General features: G+C 35.2%; 1 protein-coding gene across 4 annotated transcripts in view; it reads right to left on the reverse strand.

Annotated features, from left to right (window-relative positions):
• CDKL5 (cyclin dependent kinase like 5) overlaps nt 1-25650 on the reverse strand; it is a 250898-nt gene that overhangs the window by 35307 nt on the left and 189941 nt on the right. For all 4 annotated transcript variants that reach the window (XM_074192329.1, XM_074192328.1, XM_074192327.1 and 1 more), the window contains 5 exons: nt 25149-25309; nt 15574-16540; nt 10540-10641; nt 9992-10097; nt 9203-9326 (listed from right to left, as the gene is read on the reverse strand). In XM_074192329.1, coding sequence (XP_074048430.1) covers nt 9203-9326; nt 9992-10097; nt 10540-10641; nt 15574-16540; nt 25149-25309 — 1460 coding nt within the window. The remainder of the gene's footprint in view (nt 1-9202; nt 9327-9991; nt 10098-10539; nt 10642-15573; nt 16541-25148; nt 25310-25650) is intronic.

Below are 25650 nucleotides of genomic sequence, written 5' to 3' on the forward strand. Positions count from 1 at the left end.
TGGAATTATTAAAACTATTAATACCCAATCACTTCTACCTCCTTTCCCCAAACTGTGATTCTTAAACAAATATTTTTACCAAGTTTTTCTATACTTCTTCTACTACAGTCCTTCTCCAATGCCTCTTCATATTCTGGCAGATTCTGGCAAGTTTGACCAAGCTAGAAAGGTTTCAAGTACCCAGATAAGGATTGGCATCCAAAGACTAATCTTGAGAAATTCATGACCTAAGTGAAGGGTGACAGACATCTTGGTTTATCTCAACCTGAAGACTATTGACTAAGGTTATAGAGGGTAGTGAAATGTTTTAGTGGAGGAAATATTGATTCTACAAAATCTTAAAGAAATGATGGATAAGGTCAAATTCCTTATTAAAATGCTGAAAAACTATTTTTTTAGGTTTTTGCAAGGCAAATGGGGTTAAGTGGATTGCCCAAGGCCACACAGCTAGGTAATTAAGTGTCTGAGACTGGATTTGAACCTAGGTACTCCTGACTCCAGGGCCGGTGCTTTATTCACTGCACCACCTAGCCACCCCACTGAAAAACTATTAACTAATACTGATTACTGTCTGATTTGATTTCTATTTCACTTAATTCTTGTGATCCTGTGTGAATATGCAGTTTAATCTTCTTTCAACTCCTTATACTCTTCTCTCCTCCTTGCCTCACCCCCAAAAATATTTGTAACTAGTTATATAATAATCAAACATAAAAACATAGAATATTAGACTAGAAAGAATCTTACAGGTTACCTATTCCCATGGTGTTTTTTTATTTTTCAGATAAGCACTAGCTCATCAGGTATTCATTCTTTTACACAGTGCTATAGAGTACTAAAGAAGTGACACATTCACCTAATTTTAAATAGTTCAACTTGCAATCTCACTGTTTTCACTGTCTTTACAGCTAATATCTTAATAAATGTTGACATACTAAAAATTGAGCCCAGTAACATTTAAAAGATCATTTCTCTGACCTTTTATTGCATAGACTATACTTTTCATGTAGGCTAAAAAGCTTAAAACAAACTCTCAGAAGTTGTAAATGACAGGCAATGAGAGAGTGAGAGTTGAGGATAACACTAAGGCTGTCAACTCAGGTGACTAGAACAGGGATAGAAAAGTGTGGGACAACAGAGGAATTTTGGTGGGAAGAAAATTAATTCAGTTATGGATATTTTAATTTATGGTTAAAATTACCTAGGTTAAGAAATTATTATCATCCAGATATCACAGGTTGTGGTATATGGAATTCTACTAAGAACGATGAACTCCATCATCTTCAAAAGGCATGGAGTTTTTCAACTTCTGGGGCCGGGACAAGATGGCCGGTGCGAAGTTAGCATGTTCCCAGAGCTTTTCCCTACACAATATTACATGAAGTCTCTATACAGACATTAAAGCTACAGATTCCACCAAAAAAAAGAGCAAAATAAGTATTTAACTGTAGACACTGGGGAGGATCTTCAGTGAAGCTCTGTCTCTTTGGGGGTGGGGGGAAGGAGAAATAGAATCCAGCTAGGAGAGAGATGGGAAAGTCAGCAGAAGACTTCGAGTCAAGCGCAGCCCAGTTCCTGACATCTACTCAGCATCCCAGATCCCAGCTCAGCTAGATAGTTTAAGCCAGCAAGAAGGGTCCCAACCCCAGTCAAAATCTGGGACAAAAGACAGGACTGGATAGGGAATAAACCACTGCCTAGGCAGAGCCTGGACATGAAGGAGGAAACAAATTTCTCTATAGGCAATACCTTAGCAAGCAACAAGCCAGGGACCAGATCCCAGTACCAGCACACAAAGCTCAGGAGAAGAACTTAACTATCAAAATGAGCAAAAAAAAAAGAATACTCACCATAGAAAGCTACTATTCAGATGGAGATGATAAAAATGCCATTTCAGAAGAAGAAAGTAGTAACAGATTACCTACATGGGAAGTCTCAAAGGAGTTTATGAAGTGGACTCAAATCTAAAACCTTAATGAAGAGCTTAAAAAATTTTTAAAAACTAAACAAGATGGACGGCTAGGTGGCACAGTGAGTAGAGCACTGGCCCTGAGTTCAAATCCGGCCTCAGACACTTAATAATTACCTAGTTGTGTGGCCTTGGACAAGCCACTTAACCCCATTGCCTTGCAAAAACCTAAAAAAAAAAGAAGAAAAATGGAAAAAAGAAATGAGCCATGCAAGAAAATTATAAAAAATTAAGTAGATCAACTTCTTTAAAAGTGAAATTATCCACCTCGAAAAAGAATGCAACTCATCAAAAAAGTCAAATAGACCAACTGGGAAAAGAATGAAACTCATATAAAAGTCAAAAAGACCAAATGGAAAAGGAAAACTACTCATTTGAAAGTAAAATTAACCAACTGGAAAAGGAAATACAAAAGCTAACTGAAGAAAATGAAAGCCTAAAAATTAGAATTGGACAAATAGAAACTAATGAATCTATGAGACATCAACATTCCATCAAATAAAATCAAAAAGTTGAAACCCTAAATACCTTTTAGGAAAAACAAATGACCAGGAAAATAGATATAGAAGAGATAATTTATGAATTATTAGTCTACCCCAAAGCCTAAATTGAAAAAGACCCTGAAAAATATCTATGAGGAAATTACGATGGAAAATTGTCCTAATGTTCTAGATCAAGAAGACAAAATAGTCCAGAACACCTCCAGAAAGTCGCCAGAATAAAAATTTCAAGGACTAATTCCAAAATTCTCACATAAAGGAAAAAATACTGCAAGCAATCAAAAAGAAGCAATTGAAATATAAAGGAAGCACACTCAGGGTCACACAGGACTTAGCAGTTTCAACATTAAAGAATCAAAGAGCCTGGAATATAAAATTTCAGAGGGCAAAGGACCTTGGATTATAATCAAGAATTAACTGCCCTGCAAAATTCAGCATATTCTGTCAGGGGGAAAAAATAAACTTTCAATGAAATAGAGGGTTTAAAAATTTTTTTCAGATAAAAAGACCAGAACTGAACAGAAAATTCAGTCTTTAAATACAAGACTCAAGAAATGCTTTAAAAGGTAAACAGAAAGGGGAAAAAATGAGAGTCAAGAACATTAAAGTATATACATCCCTTTGAGCAAAGATAACCCTTGTAACTCTTGAGAATTACATTTTTCCTATGATAGTTAAAGAACTGAATAAAGTTGAAGCAATTGTACTCAAAGGATAGGGGTATTAAATGAGTCATGAAACAATATTGATTATGAGAGTGTTATTTCCTATAGAAACAGAGAGGGAGAGAATACTTAGAGGCTCTATACATAATTAAATCATGGAGAGACCTTACTTTACTACATATTTTAGTTAAGAAGGGTTGTAATCCAATAGTGACTGAGGGTGGGAGTGAACTTAGAAGGGTTGGACATAAATAGATCAAGGAACGTATTTTACCTTAAGGTTATAGTGCTGTGGTTGAAGTCCTAAAGGGACAGAGGGAGAAAGTGTACCCAATTTGGTTGGGGAGGATAAAAAGGTTATGGATGAGTACTACAGAGACAGAGGAAAAGAGTGTTCTTAGAAAGATGGGACATGGGAAGCTAAGTGGGGGAGTGGATAGAGCACTAGTCCTGAAGTCAGGAGGACCTGAGTTCAAATGTGGCCTCAGACACTTAATAATTACCTAGCTATTATTTGCCCATGGGCAAGTCACTTAACCCCATTGCCTTAAATTAAAAAAAAAAAAAAAGAAAAATGGGACATGAAAAGATCATGAAGTAATTTTGCTTGGATTAATGCTTTGGCTACAATTGGAGGGACTGTGCTTGGGGTGGAGGAAGGGGGAAGATAGAAAAACTCCTTAAGAAAAAAAATTTCCAGTTCCAGATGGATTTACATGTGAAGTCTACCAGACATTTAAAGAACTATTAATTCCTATTCTACATGAATTATTTTAAAAAAATAGGAGTTCTGCCAAATTCTTTTTATGACACCAATATGGTGCTGATACTTAAAACTAGGAAGAGCCAAAATGGACAAATAAAACTTTATACCAATCTCCTTAATGACAACAAATAATTACTGGGATAATACACCATAATCAGGTAGAATTTATATCAGGTAGGAAGAGATGTTTCAATATTAGGAAAACACTCAATATACTTGAATATATCAATAATAAAATCAATAGGAAATCATAGATTCTGAAAAAGCCTTTGACAAAAATACAACATCTAAGGGGCGTCTAGGTGGCACAGTGGATAAAGCACCGGCCCTGGAGTCAGGAGTACCTGGGTTCAAATCCGGTCTCAGACACTTAATAATTACCTAGCTGTGTGGCCTTGGGCAAGCCACTTAACCCCATTTGCCTTGCAAAAAAAAACACCTAAAAAAAATACAACATCCATTCCTATTAAAAACACTGGACAGTTTAGGAATAAATAGAATTTTCCTTAAAATAATAAATAATATCTATCCAAAACCATCAACAAACATTATAAGTAATGGGTAAAAGCTAGGAATATTTCCAAAAAGATTGAGTTAAAACAAGGATGCCCATTTTCCATTGGAAGTTTTTAGCAATAAGAAAAGCAAAAGAAATTGAAGGAATTAGAACTGGAAATGAGGAAGAAAAACTTTCAGTCTTTGCAGATGGCATGTTGGTATACTTAAGAGATCCCTAGAAAATTGACCAAAAAAACTAATTGAAACAATTAGTAATTTCAGTAAAGTAGCAGGATATAAAATAAAGCCATATAATTCATCAGCAGTTCTACATATGCAGAACAAAGTTCAATAGCAAGAGATAGAAAGAGAAATATCATTGAAAGTAATTATAGACAACATAAAATACTGGGGAATCTACTTCCTAAGACAAACCCAGAAACTAAATGAACACAATGCTTATAAGCATCTTATATGCTTTTCATACAAATAAAGTCAGATCTAAATAACTGGATAAAAACATCAATTGCTCATAGTTAGGACCAGCTAATATAATAAAAATGACAATTCTACCCAAATGAAATTACTTATTCAGTGCTACACCAATTAAACTACTAAAAACTTTCTTTACAGAGTGTGAGAATGTAGTAACAACAAAATGAAAGAGATCAAGAATATAAAGGGAACTGATGAAAAGAAATGCAAAGAAAGATGGCCTAGATGTAGCATATCTAAAACTATGCTATAAAGTGGCAGTCCTCAAAACTGCCTGGTACTGGTTAAGAAATTGAATAATGGAACAGTGGATTAGAACAGGTACAAAAGCAATAGTAGTAAATGATTAGAGTAATCTATTGTTTGACAAACCCAAACACATTAGTTTCTGGGAAAAAAACTCACTATTTGACAAAAACTGATGGAAAAACTGGAGAATAGTATGGCAAAAACTAGGCAATAGACCCACATCTCATACCTATACCAAAATAATGTCAAAATATCGCAAAAACTAGGCTCATTCCAACATATCACAGTCTATACCAAAATAAGGTCAAAACAGGTACAGGATTTGGACATAAAGGGAGACACCATGGACTAATTAACAGATCAAGAAATATTCTATCTGTCGGATCTATAGAAAGAATAGAAATTTATGACCAAAAATGAAATAAAGTACATTATCAATTACAAAATGGATGATTTTGACTATATTAAATTAAAAAGGGTTTTGCACTAATAAATAAAACTGATGCAGCCAAGGTTAGAAAGAAAACAAAAAGCTGGGAAATAATTTTCACAGTTAGGGATTCTCATAAAGTTCTCATTTCTAAAATATTTAGAATCAAATTATCAAATTTACAAGGTTATAAGTTATTCTCCAATTGATTAATGGTCAAAAAGATATGAATATGCAGTTTTCAAATGAAGAAATTAAAGTTACATAAAACCATATGAAAAATGCTCCAAATAATTATGGATTATGGAAATGCAAATTAAAACAACAATGAGGTACCATTTCATACCTAGCAGATTGGTTAAGATGACAAAAAGGGAAACTAAGCAACACTGAAGAAGTTGTGGGAGGATTAGGACATTAAAGCACTGGTGGTAGAGTTGTGAACTAATCCAACCATTCTGGAGAATAAAATGAAACTATGCCCAAAGAACAATAAAAAATGATCATACCCTTTGACCCAGCAATGACAAAACTAGGCCTATATCCAGAAGAAATCATAAAAAATGGGGAAAGTCTCACATGCTCCAAAATATTCTTAGCAGTTCTTTTAGTAGTGGCAAAGAATTGGAACTTGAGGGGATGCCCATCAATTAGGGAATGGATGAACATAATATGGTATATAAATGTTATGGAATACTGTTGTTCTATAAGAAACCATGAATGGTCGGACTCTAGAGAAACACTGAAAAAATTACATGCACTGAAGCTGAGAGAAGGGAACCGAACCAAGAGAACACTGTACCTATTAACAACATTGTGAGTTGGTCAACTATGATGGAGGCAGTTCTTCTCAACAATTCACAGATCCAGGATAACTCTGGGAGACATGTTATGGACAATGCTATCCACATCCAGAGGAAAACAAAAACAACCAAAAAACACAGAATCTATTCAGATACTATGTTCACTTCTTTAAAATCTTCTCTGATATTTTTCCTCCATGTGACTATTATGTGGCATGATGGACATGGGTGTACATGTACAACTTTTACCAGACTGTTCACTGGCGAGTGGGGGAGTTGGAAGGGAGTAAATGTAGTAGAAAATTGTTTAACTTATGATTATGCTGGTGGATATATGTTGAAAGGCTTTCATGACATGCAGTTGGATAAATAAAAATAAAATATCTGAGGGAAGAAAGGCATGGAAAAACTTGCACAAAATGATGAAGAAAAAAGAGAGCAGAACCAAGAGATCATTGTATAGGTAACAACAACATTGTATATGTAACAACATTGTTTAAAGAATGACTTTGAGCAAATGAATCATTTTGTTTATCATATACAAATTAAAAATAAAGGACATATGAAGAAAGATGCTGTATGTATCCAGAGAAAGAACAAATAAAATGTATAGAACAATTTCACATACATAGATATAAATATAGATACACATATATGTGCTTTTTTTGTATCTAATGGCACTGAGTGGGAAGGGGGTAAGTGGGAGTAAGAAGAGAAAAACAAGGAGGGGAAAAAAGAAAGTGTGGAAAGAATAGCAAGTTGTACATGGTAGATTTGCAGTTTCATGTGCAATAGTACTGTGTTATGAAAATGCTTGTTTTGGTCTGCAAATTGATAATAAAATCTTTTTTTTAAAAAAAAAAAGAAGTTATTATCTTAATAGAGCAAAAGATAGCAAAGGACACTGAGAAAGAATGACTTGACAAGTTCCAGGAGAAAATTAGGTCATGAAATGAGGAAAAGAACATGGTCAAATAAAAATTCAATCAAGTAGACAGAAGCAAGTTTCTTTGAGCAAGATGGCGAATGAACTTACCAATAGAATTGGCCACTGGCTCCTTAGTTTTTAAGCCAAAGATATCTAGATGAAAATGCAAGTCTTTTTTATAAGCATGGAACAAAGACATCACTAGTGGTTAAAGACTTGAGGATGGGAGACAATATGATTGGAAACTGGAAATGAAGACCTAGTAATATTACTTGCTCGTTCCCATTTGTGACTAAGAAAAAGTCACTGTCTGAATTCCCTTGCAAGATAAGAGATAGTGGATAGCTTGAAGGATGGCTTAGTGATGTAAAGATACTAGATCAGACTCCTGGGTGTCCATCTATATCCCTCAAAAATAGTAGATTTCCCTGAGACAAGAACAGAACAGTGATAAATTTAAAAACTGAATTTCCAAACTTGATTCACTGTAAGCCAGCAGAATTTCTGAATTAAGTTCAGAAACAAAGAACCATGACTTAGTAAGATAAAATCAATCACAGCATAAAATCAAATACAAAATCAATACTTGCTTTTCTCACTATTTGGCAATTAAGAGATCATTGGTAAAATTCGAGAGAGCTGGTTCAATTGCCTGTGATTAGACTGGAAATCAAGAGTTTGAGTTAAGAAGCACTTAGTACAGAAAGCTTTGACATGAAAGAAAGGAAAGAAATAGGATGACAGCTCTTGGATATCGTCAAGTCAAGTAAGAATATTTTAAGAATGAGGAAGACAGGTGCATTTGTAGGCAGCAGGGATTAAAGAGAGAAACATTGAAGATTAAAGAGTGAAGCTGATGGTTGGAGGGGCAATTCACTGGAGAAGTCAGAAAGAGTTGGAATCAAGAATGCATATAGTGAGGACAGAGCCTTGGAAAGAAGGATCTCTTACTTATAAGAAACAGAAAGAAAAAGGGAAATGCCTGAATATGTGAAATGACAAGGTGGGCAGGATCTTTTGTGAGTGGCCTCAAATATTTCACCAAAGCATGAGAGGATCAGGTGCTGCTTGAGAAGAAGTGAGAATGCCTGGAGCAGCAGCTGTGGGGAGTAAAACTGAGAATCTATTAGAGAAGAGAGGAAAGTTATTGCCATGCTGCAATGGGATCAAGCTTGGATCAGATAACATAATTTGGTAGTGGTCCCAATCAGCATGACTTCATGTAGTCCTCTTGCTCCAATGAGTGGCTCTTTGAGAGGAGCAAAAATACCAGATTGTGGAAGAAATTTGGGTTATAGTTTGCAATGAGTGATAAATAGAGGAAGAAGAGCAAGGGGTTCAAGAGAACAAAAGAGAGTAGAGTTGGAATTGCTTACCAAGGAATTTAGTTTGACCAGTGAGCATTTAGGGAATTTTCTCATCTTTATTACAAATGGTAGGGGTGAAGAGACAAAAGTAAAAAAACCTGTTAACATTATTTTGACCCCAGGCCACTGGCAATTAATTTTAGCAATTAACTTTTATATTAATAAAATGTTACTGCTCCAGCAAACTGCCCTAGGAGATATGGATCATGTTCATGGAGGCCAGAAAGGAAACAGCAATACCACAATTTATTTCTACTCTAAGTCAGAAAAGTATAAGAGAAGATTCATAAGGGAGAATATTTATCTTCCAAGAAGTATTTTCTTTCATCTAACATTTAAGTGTAAAACTTTTCTTCTATCAAGAGATAAAAATAAATCACATTTTTTAAAATCAAATATCTCACTATAAAAAGATTTATCACAATAAGAAAAAATTATCTGAAGAGTTTTTCCAGGATTTTCCAGCTCTTCTTTACATTAGAATTTTCAGATCTCAGCTTTAGAATAAATCAAAGTGAAATGAAATACTTACCATGGATCAAATGTTGTTTGTCTTTTTGAGTGGTTTGTCCCAGAGCTGCTCTCTGGTGGCAGAGAAGCAACTCTGGATGGTACATTATTTTCATGGAAAGAATTATCCGGACGAGGAGACGGAACTAAATTTAAAAAAAAAAAAAAGTCAAAATTTACTAAGAAAGCTCTTTTTGTCAAAGCTGATTGCTTTGTCAAAAAGGGGAAAACAGAATGCAAACTCCATCCCCACATATACCGGGCATTTGACATGATTATGACTGGAACATTTATATTTTTTCATTATTTGCAATGTGGCAATAGTTCAATATATTATCATGTACTCATGGCACAAATTTGACTTGATTTAGCCTCTTTATTCTCCTGGATCATCATCCATGTCATGACTATCTCTTTGGATGTGCCACAAGTCTCTGGGGAACACTACTCACCTCACTATATTTGAAGAACAAGTGAGATGATATGTGCAATATTGCAAACTGCAACATGCTATATAATCATGAACTATTATTGGTAAAAATGAGGTGAGGTTAAGTGCAAATTAAGATGAGGACCCTAATGGATCAGAATGAGATGGTTCAACCTACTGCATTTATGCCTTCATTTTGATTTCTCTAGAGAGGGGAGCTTTCTTAGGCTTAAGAGTTTGTAAAAGAGTAACTAAACTAGGTTGTCATTAATTCACTATCTTTTTATAACTTGTACAATTCTAAAGTACTTTCAATCTCACATATATTAAATATCAAAATGTATCCTGAACTTTTATAAGTATATCCCTTTGTAAAATTACCTCTGTAAAAGCTGCCAACTCTTCTTGGAACAGGATCATTATATAGATGTCTGTTTTCTTTTGTGGCTGCTCCATCATCTGAGTGAGGGTCATGATAGGTTCCACCCTAAGGGAATGAAGAGTCTTTAAAAAAATGAATCAAATACATTTCACTTCACTTTTGCTTGGGAAGGTGTGGGGGGGCAGGGCTTAACTTGAACTCTGGATAGACTTTAGAGACTCCATTAACTTGGATTATAAAAAAAAAATTATTTTTATTTTAGCCTCTAAAAGAAATTTAGTATTTTCATCAATTATGAAAGCAGGCAACAAACTTAATTATGAGAAAGGACCCAAAAGCATGGATCCATGACCAAAAAAAGGTTCAGAACCCCTACTTTAGGTAGGATTTGTTATGGTGCTTAATTATAATTGTTTACATATTGATCCTTTGTAAAACTGAACAAAATTACATTTTCTAAGAAAACAAGTATTTACTTTGAAAGAGGAAAAGGTAGTATTCCTGAAATACATACTTAGAAATATAATAATCATTAGGTAATTCAGACCTCAGATTTTTGCCGTGAGTGAAAAGAAGACGTGCTCTCTCGAGAGGTTTCTTTAGCTGAAGACCGTGATACACTTAGCTCTGTAGGGATCTGTTCTCCAGGCTGGAAGCAAAACAAAAATATAAATATGGAACACTTGCAATACTGATACACCTAGCAACTAAAATCATCTAAAATTAAGATACTATCATTTAGACTAGCCAACATTTTATATATCTAAAAGAAAAAATGAATATGGTATTTGATGACTAATCATGAGTAAAATTAATGAAATAAATTCTCATTGATCTCATGAAAGCAAAAAAAAGGGTGGGGGAAGAAAAGGAAAGAAGTCAAATTACATAAATCATAAAAATCTTATTAAAATTAGGTTGTCAAGAAAGACATTAGTCCATCAACAGGTTTCTTTAGATGATTATATTAAAAACAAAGATTTTTGTAATTTTAAAATATCTCTGTATTAAAATGGATAAAAGTTTGACTCCATCCTTATTTCTTGAAATTTTAGATATATTTGAGAACTGGTTTTTAGGTGAAATATCTAATGCTTATAAGCTGAATTTTCAAATGAGAGCTAGAAAAGTCTACAGTTACTATTTATGAGAAAAGTTGTTGGAGATTGGTAACAGAGAAGTTGGTAACAGATTGAGAAGATGACAAATGTTTACAAAACTAAGAAGAAACACACACTCAGTAGCTTTAGCCTTAAAACATTACATAACTAAATGTTGTCTAGATACTTCAATATCTCTTAATTTTCTTTGGGATATTATCCAAATGTTTAATACATTTCATTACTTGGTTCTCATTTTATTGCTCTTCTTTGGACTTCCTCCAAATTCTCCTAAATCAGCTTTTAAGCAGTGGAGTGAACAAACTACAAGTGATAGTCTTAAGCAAGATGAAAAAAAGTCTCATCTTTTCTACTAAGAAAATCAATTATTGCTTAAAGGAATTTTTAAAATTCCTTATTCTCCAACTGATGATTTTCTTTGGTATTAACTTGCAGTTTTTAGAATGCTATTATTTCAGAGAATGAGAACTGCTTTTTTGAAAATATAAAAGTATTTATTTCCTTAAGCTTAAATTTACTGACAAGATTGATAGTTTGTCCATCCTCCTATCTTCCTTTTTTTTACAGTAACATTTTTAAAATTCTATTTTTAATTAATGGAAGAACATCCTCCTATTTTCTGGCTGTATCACATTTAAACTATTCCAGACATAGAAGTACCTAGTCCATTTATAAATGTCCCTGGGGGAAGGAGATTTCAAAACATTCCTCGGCAAATCATGTCAGCTTAAATAATTCTCATCATTAAGAAATTATTGTGTATGAGCAGCCCAAATTCTTCATGTGACAACTCAAACCCAATTTTTCCTTTTATCTTTTCCAGAACCTGGGATTTCATTAGTGTGGGTACCCTGTTAACTGAGGTGGACAGCAACTCTTTCTCTGACTTTGGAACTTCTAGAATGAACAGGTGGCACAGTGGATAGACAGCTAGACCTGGAGTACGGATGACCTAAATTTAAATCTGGCCTTTAACACTTAGCAGCTGTATGATCCTGGGCAAATCACTTAACCGTGTTTGTCTCAGTTTCCTCATCTGTAAAATGAGTTGAAGAAGGAAATGGCAATTTGCTCCAGAATCTTCACCAAGCAAACCCCAAATGGAAAACACAGTTGGATAGGACTGAAATGCCTCAACAAGAACAAAAGAATGTAGAAAGTAAGCACTCTGAGGTCAACCTAGCAATGAACCTCTCTGAACTATCTGATGTTATTCTTCCAGAAACATATAAACATACATATCACTATGCCTGTATTAGGTGATAGGGTCTTGTCAGAGATTCTTGGCATAAATTTCTGAGAATTCAGAGACATCTTGAAACTATGATAAATCATCTAAATAGGACTTTATTGGTTGCCACTATACTTTACTTATTTACTTGTTTTGATTCCAATAGTTTCAGTTATTTTCCAAATTATTGTCATCTTTATTTTACCTCTTAATTTGAACACCATCTTCCAGTTCCTATTATGTCCCTTTGAAGCTGTTCGGTCCAGAAGCAGTCAGCCTGTAAAGCAGTCTGACCTGTGCTGAATACAGTATTGTTGACTTCTGTTCAATTCGCTAACCAGAAGATCTAATCCTTCTTCTGCCAGTATTCATAGGCTGTCAGTCATTTTCAACTGTTTTCAATGGTTAGCTCTTGTTTCCTATTTGTGTTAATTTATTTCTGACTGCTCTATAATAAAGGTGTTCTTACCCCACATCCATCAACTTGATTTCTTTTGTTTTATTTTGTTTTGTTTTTAAACAATTGGGTGACTATCTTTCAAATTTCCTTTGCAATCCTATGATTTAGTTTTTACATTTAAAAACATGCCAAGAAGGGGCGCAAAAGTTTCACCAGATATTCATGACACAAGAAGTTAGGAGTCCCTTCTTTTAACTTAAAATTGCTTTAAATTCTAAAGTAAAATGATATCCCAAGGCACTACTGCCAGCTCTTATCTCTTATTTCCTGTATGCAAGTGATCAACAAATCTAAAATCTATCCTTTATCTCTAAGCTATGCTTTGGTCCTTTATTTCCAATGGTCCACAGAGTATCTCTATTAGATGGCTAAGGTCATCTCAAACTTAACTTTAAAATAACAGAGTCCAGTAGAATGAGCACTGAATCAAGAGATCTTGTACTAAACCTGGTTGTGCCAGTAACCAGTTGTAGGATCAAAGCCACAAAAACTTTGCTGAGTCCTAATTATGCTACCAAATCAAGGAGTGGCACTAGATGATCTCAAATGCCCTACCAGATATATAATGGTCTGATTTTAATGAAGTCATTTTCTTCTCAGCTTACTTCAGCAATATTGTTACTCTTAGTACATCATAGATAAACCCTGATGACATCTTTCCTGTAATTTCCTACATTTAACTGTTAAAATTTTGATGATTTTTTTCCCTTCCTTCCTTCTTAGGATTTCTCTGATTTGTGTTCTATTTTTATTGCCTTGCTCTTAGCCCAAGCCATCAAAACTTCTTGCTTTAACTACGGAAAATTCCTTAGTTGGCCTATTAAAAAGTCTCTCCTTCCAATTTATGCTGCATATCACTGCCAAACAATTTTCTAGATTGCTTCTTTGCCTTGCTCTTACTTTGCTTAAGAATAGAACCTAAAACATTAAGTCCAAGTTCTCCATAATTTGGTCCCCACCCCCTATCTCCTCATCCAAACTCATTTCTTATTATTCTCCTACATAGCAATCTGATCCAAAAGATCTCTCTCCTCATTGCCATCTGAACATTTAAGCCTTTTTGTATTTGCTTATCTACCCAACAATTTTGAAATCTCCTTCTTATTCATCATCTGGCTATATATTACCATTCTTTAAGATTCAACTCAAAGCCTTCCCCTTCATGAAAGCTTTCTCCACCTGCTCCAACTCCCACTGATATCTCCCTTAAGGTTCTCTTTATGTGACTTTTGGTCACTGCAAATAGATTGCAAACTCCCTAAGGGCACAGAATATATGTGTTTCTGTTTTCCCCAAGGTATCTTTACCATGCAAAACACATTTTAGCGAATATTCATTGGCTAATAATCTTTATTCTTCAGAATGCTATTAACCTTTTATCACATTAGTTTCACATGATGGTCATGAATTTCATTTATATTCTCATGGTATTATGGCAAATACTGGTTAGAGAAGTCATAAGACCTGGACTTGTGTCCGGGTTGTGTCTCTTACTATCTGTGGCATGATAGAAATATTAAGAGATTTATGAGTCTCAGTTTCCTCATCTGTAAAATAGTGATACATATCTCATAAGATTGTAAGGACAGTGCTTCATAAACTCCCAAGGCCATGTATATGTGAGCTATTTTTATTACTACTATCCTGACCAAATATATTTGCCTTAGCACAAAATAGGTTTCTAAATGGGTAATAGTTAAATGATTTTCCTTTACAATATTTTCCATCCAAAGAGAAATTTTAACTCATTTCTCCTTGATCTAGATTTTATGTATAATATTATAAAAATGTAATGTCTAAACACACTGTTATAGTTTCTTTTCTTTTTTTTTTTTTGAAGGCAATGGGGTTAAGTGGCTTGCCCAAGGCCAAACAGCTAGGTAATTATTAAGTGTCTGAGGCCAGATTTGAACCCAGGTACTCCTGACTGCAGGACTGATGCTCTATCCAATGCACCACCTAGCTGCCCCAATACTGTTATACTTTCAATCTTGAAGCAGGAGGAATCACATCTGGACTCTGAAAAATCATTAAGATGTCTCTAAAGTTTTATTTTCATATGGTCAAAAAATCTTTTGTTTTACAGGCATCAAAAATTCACTCTGAAACCTGGATTCCAAAAGTTATATGCAGTCATTTAAAAACTTTTGGGGGTAGCTAGGTGGCACACCAGCCCTGTCAGGAGTACCTGAGTTCAAATCTGGCCTCAGACACTTAACAGTTACCTAGCTGTGTGGCCTTGGGCAAGCCACTTAACCTTGCAAAAAAAAACAAACAAACAAACCTAAAAACTAAAAAAAAACAACTTTTGGCTTGAATTAGGAAATCAAGGCAGGAAAGCATTCACTAAGAAAGATACTGAAAGACTGTGGGTTGGTGAGATAGGCAAATATGCCCATTAATTCATCCTCAAAGTGAAAAACTAGAAGGGGAAAAAAACCCTATGGATTTCACTACTAATTCAAAATGAAATTTTATGCAAATGTATTGTAATATAAAACTTAACAATGGATTTGGATTTTTAGAAAACTACTGAATCCTCCCTATTGCCCAATTATTAATGACTCAAAGATTCAGCATTATTGTTTTATTTTTATTATGTTTTAACAGATATTGTTGATTCACTTTTTTCTTTTAAGTGTTTACAAACTACCCCTATTGTGTATCTTTAAGATATTCTACAACAGGCAAAATTTCAGACTGATCCTATTCCTCTGCACCATCTTCCCGTGATGTGCCAACAGATTTGGTGAATAGCCTAAGTTGTACCTGTGGTGATAATAGTTGAAGGCTGTTGGCTCTGACTGCCATCCCTTGCCCTATGTTCAAGCCTCCATCTGAGCCTTTCGCTCTCACTTTGTCCCGAGTCACGTACATGGAATGCCTATGAGGCCGCTGCTGGGAAGAGAAAGGGCTGGTATAGCCTAGACCATAGGAAAAAGATTCATGTGGTGCAGACAATGAGTGGGAATGGCTTCCATCCATGTGGTCAGGCAGTTTCAACTCCTCCATTGTTTTGGAATGTCTTGCTGTTGTTCTCCGTGAGTCCAGGGTGCCCTCACTTCGATTAGTTCTCCCAGAAGGACTAAGCAAAGTTCTACTGTCACTATGCCTGGGAGGAGTAGGGCTAGTGGGAGAGTTCAAGTCTAGGCAGCTAGATGGAAAATACCTGCTGCTATTGGGATCAGAAATTTGAACTCTGGCTTCTGAAAGGTTACTCACAGATTTGGAGTCAGTCAGAACCCCATGACTTTTGGCCTTTGCTCTATAAGAAGGACTCTTAGAGGACTGGGGAATAGTATCTATATAGCTATGCCGTCCATGCTTTTCACCAGGCTGTAGTGTTCCAGTTTTGCTTTGGGAACTTTCCATAAATGAGTGTCGGCTCTGCTGAGACCTACTGTTTGACTTAAGGTATTTTGTGCCTGGGCCCTCAGAAGCCTTTTGGTCAATACTGAAATCAAATTCTGTTTTTGATTTTGATTCTTTGGGGCTAAGAAGATGTGGAATGTTGTTATTGGTGAGATCTTTGTTTGCAGATCCAGGTGGGTTACTTGTTTGATAGGGTTTGGTATGCATGGGACTATGAGAAGCTCCAGAAAGGTTTCCATTGAGAAAGCTTTCACTTGCTGGAAGAACATCTTCATTCCGTGGAAGTCCAACACTCAAGTTCTGTATATCCTTACTGTTAGATCTGTGATGTGCCTGCAAAGCAGCATTTTTGCTGGCTTGATTTCTACATTAAAAATAAAACAAGTATTAACACATGAACTCTTCTCACAGAGACACACATACAAAAATATGTTTAAAAATATTTCTCAATAAAGAGAAATGCTAACTTTTAAAAATAACATGTCTGCATTTTACTGTGGGCAAAATTCTTTTGCAAAAAGTTAACAAAGGATTTTATAATAATATTTTCATATTACATCCTGTAGATGGCCTACAGGATTCATTTCTTTACTGGTATTGTTTCCACAAATTTTCTATAATCACTAATTCAATGCAACTAATGCTTTGTTTAGGACCTGTCCATAAAATGATCATGTCTTAAGAAGAAAAGTTAAAGAATATCTCTGGAAAAGAAGAGATATGAGCAGTAGCTAGATTCTTCAGACTTCCTTTGCTTTTCTCAGACAGCAGTAAGCATTCATTTTATCACATTTCAGTTTATATTCAGTTTTTCATTTTATCCCATTTCAAACATCCCAAAACACTCCAGTGAGGAAAAGCAACTTCAATTAAAAAGTCAAACACACATTTACATAATCTATGAACTTGAAAAAAAGGACAGGGTGGAGATGTATTTATCTCTCACCTTTGTCACTCTTTTCTAAGTTCACAGAATTTCTTATTTCACTGCTCTATCACAGCTCACTTCAATCAGAGAAAGAGGAGGAAGTTGGGGGTGGTGTTAACTTGGTTTAGAGAGCCCTGTGAGGTTTGAAATGAAATATAATCTATACTCACATTTTAAAAAAGTAATAATTGTTCAGTTTCTATTTTATATCCTAAACTGGGATCATTTAACAAATAGAGTTCTCAATGCATGATCAGGTTTCTTTACTGTTGCTTAAAACAGATAGTGTCTCACATAACATTATTCCAAATTGACAGCGATTTTCTCTAAAATTTAGAAGTTTATTTCATATTTAAGTCTGAAAACAAATAAAACTTTAATGCAAAATAAAACTTTTTCATGGAAAGGGGAACTTTTATGTCTTTAAAAAGATCATTTCCATTTTAACTTTATCTTTCCAAAAAGACAAGCTATAGTTTGGGATGGACAGGTTTTGATAAAGAAACAATTCAAACAAATGATTCTCTGTTCTTTCCAAGTATTCAGAAAAATCTTGCTTCAAATATAGCTATTGTCAGAGATGGGTTTGATTAGGGATGATTTTATTCTCTTTATGCTGCAATGAAAGAAATGTCACATTTTTCTCAGCAGTATGGTAATCTGTGAAAATAAGCCTTCAAATCTTCCCCATCAGCATGTATGCTCAGGCATCATAAATGAGGGGCTTCTTCCTGTCCTCCCACTTCTCAGATGGTGATCTCTGCCAAGAACTATTTGAGAAGCTGTTTAAAGAGCTGACATTAAGAAAGTCTGAAGCAATGCTAAATGTCTTTTCTCCAAAACATATTTCATTAATAGCTTCCAGCTAGGCCCCAAGAGTTACATTATTAAAAACAAAACACAAAAGCAATCCTCCCCACTCCCCCACTCCCCCTATCTTAATTAAAAATTATTAACTAAACAGTAAGTTTCAGACCTGGAAAGATATTTCTTCTTTTTTGCATTATGATGTATATGATGGCTATAGAATCAGTCAAGGATATTCTCCTTCATGGAAAGACTAGTAGTTTAAAGTCTCTAGGTTCTAAACCATTATTGCTATTATTTTCTGTCCTTCAGAAATCAAAGAGATCTTAGTATTTTTTTCCTCTAAACCCGTCTTTTCCAAACTTTCCTATTTACTTTGAGGGAGCCACTCTACTTCTGGTAATTAGGGTTCACAACTTTAAAGTCATCCTTGCCTCCCACCCGCTTCTTTCTCTCTTACCCTTCCCCCCACTAGCCACACCGAGCTTTGTTAATTCTACTTCCACCAAATATAAATTTCTCATTTGTACCCTTTATTCTAAATTTATTTATACTACTTTGGTTCAAGACTTCATCACCTACCTATCACAACAGTCTGACTAATGGATCTTCTTCTTATTCCCATTCTTTCTCCTTTATACAACTGCTAAAATAATCTATCAATGTTGCTACTCTGTTCAAAAATATGCACTCCAGTGCAACTAGAATAAAATATAAATCCTCCATAACTGGATTCCTACATCCCTCTTGCTCCAGACTTATTTCATACCACTCTGCTTCATTATTTCCAAGTTCCAACCAAACCAGCTATTTTCTCAACTCCACACAATTTTTCTTTTCTCCTTGTCTTTACATATGTTATTTCTTATATTCAGAACTTTCTCTTTCCTCATTCCTGTTTCTTAGGATATTTGACTTTCTTAAAAGGCTCAGTTAAGAATAAGCTGCCCAAAGAAGTCCTCCCAGAGGTGTCTTAGTGTCTTCTATAGCAATTTACTTTCATAACTGTTTATTGTAAATGTTACATCTACCTCAATTCACCTGCCAGCAGATACATGCTCCATGAGGGCCAGGGATGATTTCATTTTTATATTTATATCCCTAGCCTGTAGCACAGCAGGTCCATAGTAGGTGCTATGTAGGTGTTTGGTAACTTGGTGAATTGAATCATAATTTTATACCAGTAATTAAAACACTTTAGATCCCTTTTCAATGAAGCTGAATGATAAATTCAGAAGAGAAACAGACTTTCAACCATACCAAGAGTTAAGCTTGTAATGATCCACTCTTTTTTTTGACATACCTGTCTTCTTTAAATTATGAGATAGAAAAGGGTACATTGTGGAGACTTTTCTCCCAAATGTCTCTAATACTCCCACAAAAGTCTCTTAATTGTTGACTTAGAGACAAACCTGACTAAGAAAAGCAGAGGACATTCAGAGAGAATCTAAAATAAGGTACTCAAATATCAAATTGATATTTTAATAAATCCTTTCCCTCCTTAATCTCAACTTCTTTGTCAACCAGTTCACTTCCATAGCCTCCTTCTCTCCTGAATCCTTCCTTGTGTCCTGGCCAAACTCCAACCCTAGATTACTCATCACCTGCTCCAACCCCTTGTCCCTTTGTCATGCTTTGATAGCTAACCTTGAATTACTCCCTCATTCATTTCCTTCACTCCTATTCACATGCTGCCAAAGACAGACAAAGGAAATCACAAGACCAAGACGACAGATTGGGTCCTCTACAATTTATGTCACCTAATTTCTTTTTTTTAGGGTTTTTTTTTGCAAGGCAGTGGGGTTAAGTGGCTTGCCCAAGGCCACACGGCTAAGTAATTATTAAGTATCTGATACCAGATTTGAACCCAGGTACTCCTGACTCCAGGGCCGGTGCTTTACCACTGCGCCACCTAGCCGCCCGTATGTCATCTAATTTCAATGGGATCCACTGAGCAGTTCTATTCAATACAATTGGTTGTTTCAAACCTTATCTCTCCTCAACTTTTCCATAGGATTTCTATATTTCTAATTCTTTCAGTTGAGGACTATATCTCATATTGAAAAAACCTGAGGCTCCCTCTCTCCTTATATATCATTAACATCATTTTGCAGTATCTATCCCTTCATTTCAGTCACAGATGAGGAGGTGGTCCTTCCCATGCCAAGGTCAGTCCCTCTATATGCGTCCACAGTCCCACCGGTCTCTCCCAATGTCTCTAAAAGACTGCAGCTATCATAATTTCCATTGTCTTGCTGATATTCAATTGCTTCACCTTCTCTCCTAAACTCATTCAACAGCTCATCAATACTTAGTACCCCCACTTTGTTACTTTTTACTAAAATTTCTGATCTCATCATTTACCTGGAAATCGCTCTTTCCAAACTTTTTTTTGCATGGTAATGGGGTTAAGTGACTTGCCCATGGTCACACAGTTAGATAATTATTAAGTGTCTGAGGCTGGATTTGAACTCAGGTCCTCCTGACTCCAGGGTCATGCTCTATCAACTGCACTACCTAGTTGCCCTCTTTCCAAACTCTTAACAGCCATTCTAATGTCCTTTTCTCTGTCCTCATCCTTCTTGAAGACTTCACAACATTTGACACTATTGATCAGCTTGGTACTCTCTTCTTGGGGTTTTCATGATGCTGCTCTCTTTTGGTTCTACTTCTACTTGTTTCAGTGTTTATTATAGCAATTTCACCCTCAACACACCCTCATAATGATATGTGATTCCCCAAACCTGTGTCCTAAGCACTTTTATTTGTCCTCTCTCTCTCTAACCTCCTTTGGTGATCTTTTCAGTTGTTGTGGCTTTAATAATCATCTCTGTACAAAATTATTCTCATATCTAGACATACAGTCTTTGTCTTTCTTCTGAGTTCTAACTCTACATTTCACACTGTAGGTCCTAAAGGCATTTCAATCTCAACATGTCTGTTTCATTCAGTTTGGCAATTGAATTCATTCTATTTCCCTCCCTGTTTATTAAGTTGAGTGTCCTCTGTCTCTTCACTCCAATCATCTTGTCATCTCTAACTATACCTTCTGACCATGTCCCTCTGACTCTCTCAGTAAACTTCATTGGCTCCCAGTTACTTCCACAATTATATATAAAGTCCTCACTTTGGTGTACAGAGCTCTTCTACAACCTAGCTCCTTTCCATGGTTTTCTCAAACTCTGTTATATTTTCCTTGTGATATTTGCCTGCTTGCTCCTGGCATGACATTCCATATACCATCTTGCACTAAGTCTTCCCCAAATCTGGACTGTCTTCCTCTTCACATTCCTTTCAAGATTCAGCACAAAGTTTAACATCATTCTACTTGGTATTCATCTTAAATGCATCTCCACTGATATGTAAGCTCCTTGAGGACTGATGTTCTTTTGTGTTTTTGTCTTTTTTCTCTCCCTATGTTTAATATTGTGCCTGGCACACAGTAAATACAAAAATAAATACTTGATGATTGATCAATTCATATGTCCCAGGAGCTTGAAACATTTGTGTGGGTTAGTAGATATTTATTATGCTACTTTAAATACACATAAAGTCTCAAAGACTCCTGTTGACAAGCAAGTCATCTCTTCACTACCCTTGGTAGTCGGTCTTCTGGCAATGGACTCTCTAAACCTGGCTAGGTTTGTCTTCAGACGACAGATGGAGAGAGGGTCAACCAACACATCCTAAAAGTCATTCCAGGTGGGTACTGCCAGAAGGAGCATGCACTTCTCTCTATTTGTGATGAGGTATTAAAGTACTCTAGAGGATAAGGAGTATGTTCAAAGTCAACAAAATTATTTTAATTTTGTCTCAATAGGATTCCCTGATTTTGTTTGTGCTGATATTTCCAAGAAAGGGAACATTTTGTATTCATGTTCATGTTTTCTCCACATAGAAGAGAATTTAGACAGAAAGATAGATGACATCATAAGCAGAGTCTGTCTCATAGAGGGATAAAGCTGGTCACATAAATTTGGGGAATTGCCAGTTCTTTGAAACTTGAAGTAAGGATTACCTTAACACTGAACTCCTATCTATAGACTTATCTTGGGGAAAATATTTCTAGCAATGGAATACTGGCTATTTTAAATATTTAAAGTTAATAAATTCAAGAGGACTTGGATTTTAATTTACCCAAGTGTAATGGTCTAAATAGATCTGTAGATCCCAAAATAATTCTTTTATATAGTTTCTTAAATAGATAGATTATTCACATTTCTGTTCACACTGGAGCTCTGCCAAGAATCAGTAAGAAATACTGTCAAAGATAACAAGAATCTCTTTGGTACAAAAGCTGAAAGAAATTATTTATACTTAAGGAAACACATATGGTGTTAATCTTCTCTAGACAAAGAATCTTTTCAAAGCAGATAAAGTCCAGGTTTAGTGAAGAATATCTATATAGCCCACTACTGGGAAGATTGAATATATGGGATCCATAAGCTTTAGAGTTCTGGAAAGTAGTGATCAAAAGTCCATCAAGAGTCTATATTTTGTGACTAAGTTCCTTCAAAAGGCCATCTACCACAAGTGTCTACAATTCCTCTCCTCTCACTCTTGTCTTAACTCTTTATGATTTGTTTCCAAGCTTATCATTCCATTGGATCTGCTCTCTTCATGGTTACCAATGATCTCTTAGTTGATAGATTCAAAGTCCTTTTCTAGTCTTCATTCTCCTTGACTTCTCTGCAGACTTTGACATTATTGATCACTCTCCTCTTTATGCTCTGTCTCTAGGCTTTTGGGGCACCATTCTCTTGTGGTTCTCCTACTCTCTTAACGCTCTTTCTCAGCCTTCTTTACTGGATCCTCATCCAGACCAAAGCCTCAAACTGTAGGTGTTTCATAGGGTTTTGTCCTTGGCCTTCTTTTCTTCTACTTCTTCTATACTGCTTTACTCGGTGATCTCATCAGCTCTCATGGATTCAATTATTCTCTCTAAGCTACCTATCTTGCCCTAATTTCTGCTGACTTCCAGTATGCCATTTCCAACCACCAACATTTTGAATTAGATGTTCATTAGATATTTTAAATGCCCTTCAGTCCCTTAAGTCTCACAACCCAAAAGTCATCTCTGATTCTTCACTCTCTCTCATTCCCCTTAAACAAGCTGTTGATAAGGTCAGGAATCTCATCTTTGCCACACCTCTGTATATGTGCTATTCTCTCCTCTGACAACACCACACTCTAGTACAGGCCCTTATACCTAGACTGTAAGTCAAATGGAGGGTTGTTTGTCTCCAGTTTTTCCCCCTCACCAAACCAACCCCTATTCAGTCACCCACATTTTTCTTAAAATACAGATCTGACCATATCACACATACCTCTAACTCAATAAACTCCAATAGTTCCCAATTACTTCTAGGATTACAGAATGCCCTGTTTAGCATTCAAAGTCCACTCCTCCTTTCCAATCTTTTTATATCTTCCTCTCCACCAAATTCTCTTTAAACCAGCAACACTGGCATCCTTTGCCTGTTCTTCTTAACAAGACACCTCTTAGCTCCAGGAATTTTCTCAAGCTGTTCCCCATACCTAAATGTTCTCCCTTCTCTTTTCCAAGTACTGATTTTTTCCAACTTCTTTTAAGTTTCAACTAAAATCCCATCTCTACAAGAAGCCTGTTCTAATACATCTTAATGTCTCCCTCTTAAAATTATTTCTTTTATATAAAAGCATGTTTGTATAGATTTGTTTGCATGTTTTCTCCTCCATTAGATAATTTAGAAAATAAACTCCTTGAGGGCAGAGACTATCTTTTGTCTCTTTTTGTAACTTCCAGTGCTTCGTGCATAGTTTGATATAAAGTTGGCACTTGATAAATATTTACTATGACTAATAGGTCCCAAATCCCACCCCCAATATATACCTTTACAAATGATACTGTAGAAAAGAAGTAAAAGGACCCAAACTACAAATTATCACAGAAATGCACAGGCCTGAACAGATATGAGATTTCTTAAAGTCAAGAAATAGTATTGCAAGTCCTTGTTTCAATGAATCAAAATTCCCTAGAATCAAATCAGTAAGATATGTTTTAAAATTTAAAGTTACCAAAGAAATTTCAGCTAACAATATTCTGAAAAAGGCAAGAAAAATTCAATGAAAACAGAAATCTGTGAAAGTTATGAAAAGTTGTAAAATGCTATCAATATTCTGTTAATAGAAGAAACTAACAAAATATAAGTATTAACCATTTAATAGGATACTATTACAGATTAGGTAAAGAATTGTCTTAAGCTTTTAAAAGTTCCCCTCTATTGATCTGAAAATTGCCTGTTCATATCCTTTGACCATTTATCAAATGGACAATTACTTCCATTCTTGTAATTTGACTCAGTTCTCTATATATTTTAGAAATAAGTCTTTTATCAGAAACAATGGTTATGAAAACTGTTTCCCAGTTTTCAGGAATCCTTCTAATCTTGGCTCCATTAGTTTTGTTTGTGCAAAACCTTTTTTTTTTTAGGTTTTTGTAAGGCAAATGGGGTTAAGTGGCTTGCCCAAGGCCACACAGCTAGGTAATTATTAAGTGTCTGAGACTGGATTTGAACCCAGGTACTCCTGACTCCAGGGCCGGTACTTTATCCACTGCGCCAGCTAGCAAAAACTTTTAATTTAATATTGTCAAAATCATCGTTTTGCAATTTATAATATTCTCTATGTCTCGCTTGGTCATAAAATTCTCTCTATTCAAGTTTATCTCTATTATAGAAAGACAAATATTCTACTGAAAGAGTTTATTTGAGAATGAGTGCTTTTTGCTTCTTTAACATTTGTGGATGAGGAAAAATTAAATCATGTTTTCCACAAATTAAATGTAGTACAGAATCACACTTTCAGTGTCAATGGCACTGTAGAACCCAAAAGTAGTCTCGTATATAGTTTCTTAAATAGATTATTCACATTTCTGTCCACACTGGAGCTCTGCCCCAGTACTGTCACATATTATGCCTCTTTCCTACAAGACCTTACACTATATTTGAGTTGTCATGACTGAGAACTGTGTTAATTGATAAGACTTAATGCGTTACTCTTTCATACAAGACACAGACTGATCAACCAAGAAGCCTTAAAGAAATGTGCTGCTCACAATAAGATTTCAAATATGGCCTGATCCTATTTAAGGTTGGTGAGAACCTTGTTCCATCAATCATTGCACATGTGCATACACCTACTTTATCTGCTTATAAGGTTAGATCTGCTTCCTTCTACCTTAGAAAGAAATATTTACCTATTAGATAATGTGTTGCTTTCAACATGATATGGTTTTCTCTTTGTAGATCGTGAAGGCGAAGTTCCACAACGATCCAGGAGTCTCTGGTTTTGAAATGAAGGATGGTTCAAGCACTGTTCTGTCAAGAATCTGTCTGCTGGATCCAACTTCAGTAAATTCTTAAAGGAAAAAATGTTCAGGATTTGAAAAAATAAATTTAAGTGAACAAAAATTAACTTAATAAACTTTTAAAAGTTTCCATCAAGTCAATTTAAAACCTTTTCCCCTCCTGATTATTAGAAAACATTTCAACATTAAAACATTAAAAAAAATCAAACCAGTCTTTATTTAAAAAAAAATTAAACAAGTTTAAATAAAAGCACTAGAAATGTAAATCCACCAGGAAAACAACATATATAAGGAATATCACAATGTAAAAGAACAAAAAAGAAAAGGAAGGTTGTTTAAATAATAATAAATCCTGACCCCTGAGAAAAACTGAGTCAATTCCATTTACTCT

The sequence above is a fragment of the Macrotis lagotis genome, chromosome 6, assembly GCF_037893015.1.
Source record: "Macrotis lagotis isolate mMagLag1 chromosome 6, bilby.v1.9.chrom.fasta, whole genome shotgun sequence".
NCBI classification, from domain to species: domain Eukaryota; kingdom Metazoa; phylum Chordata; class Mammalia; order Peramelemorphia; family Peramelidae; genus Macrotis; species Macrotis lagotis.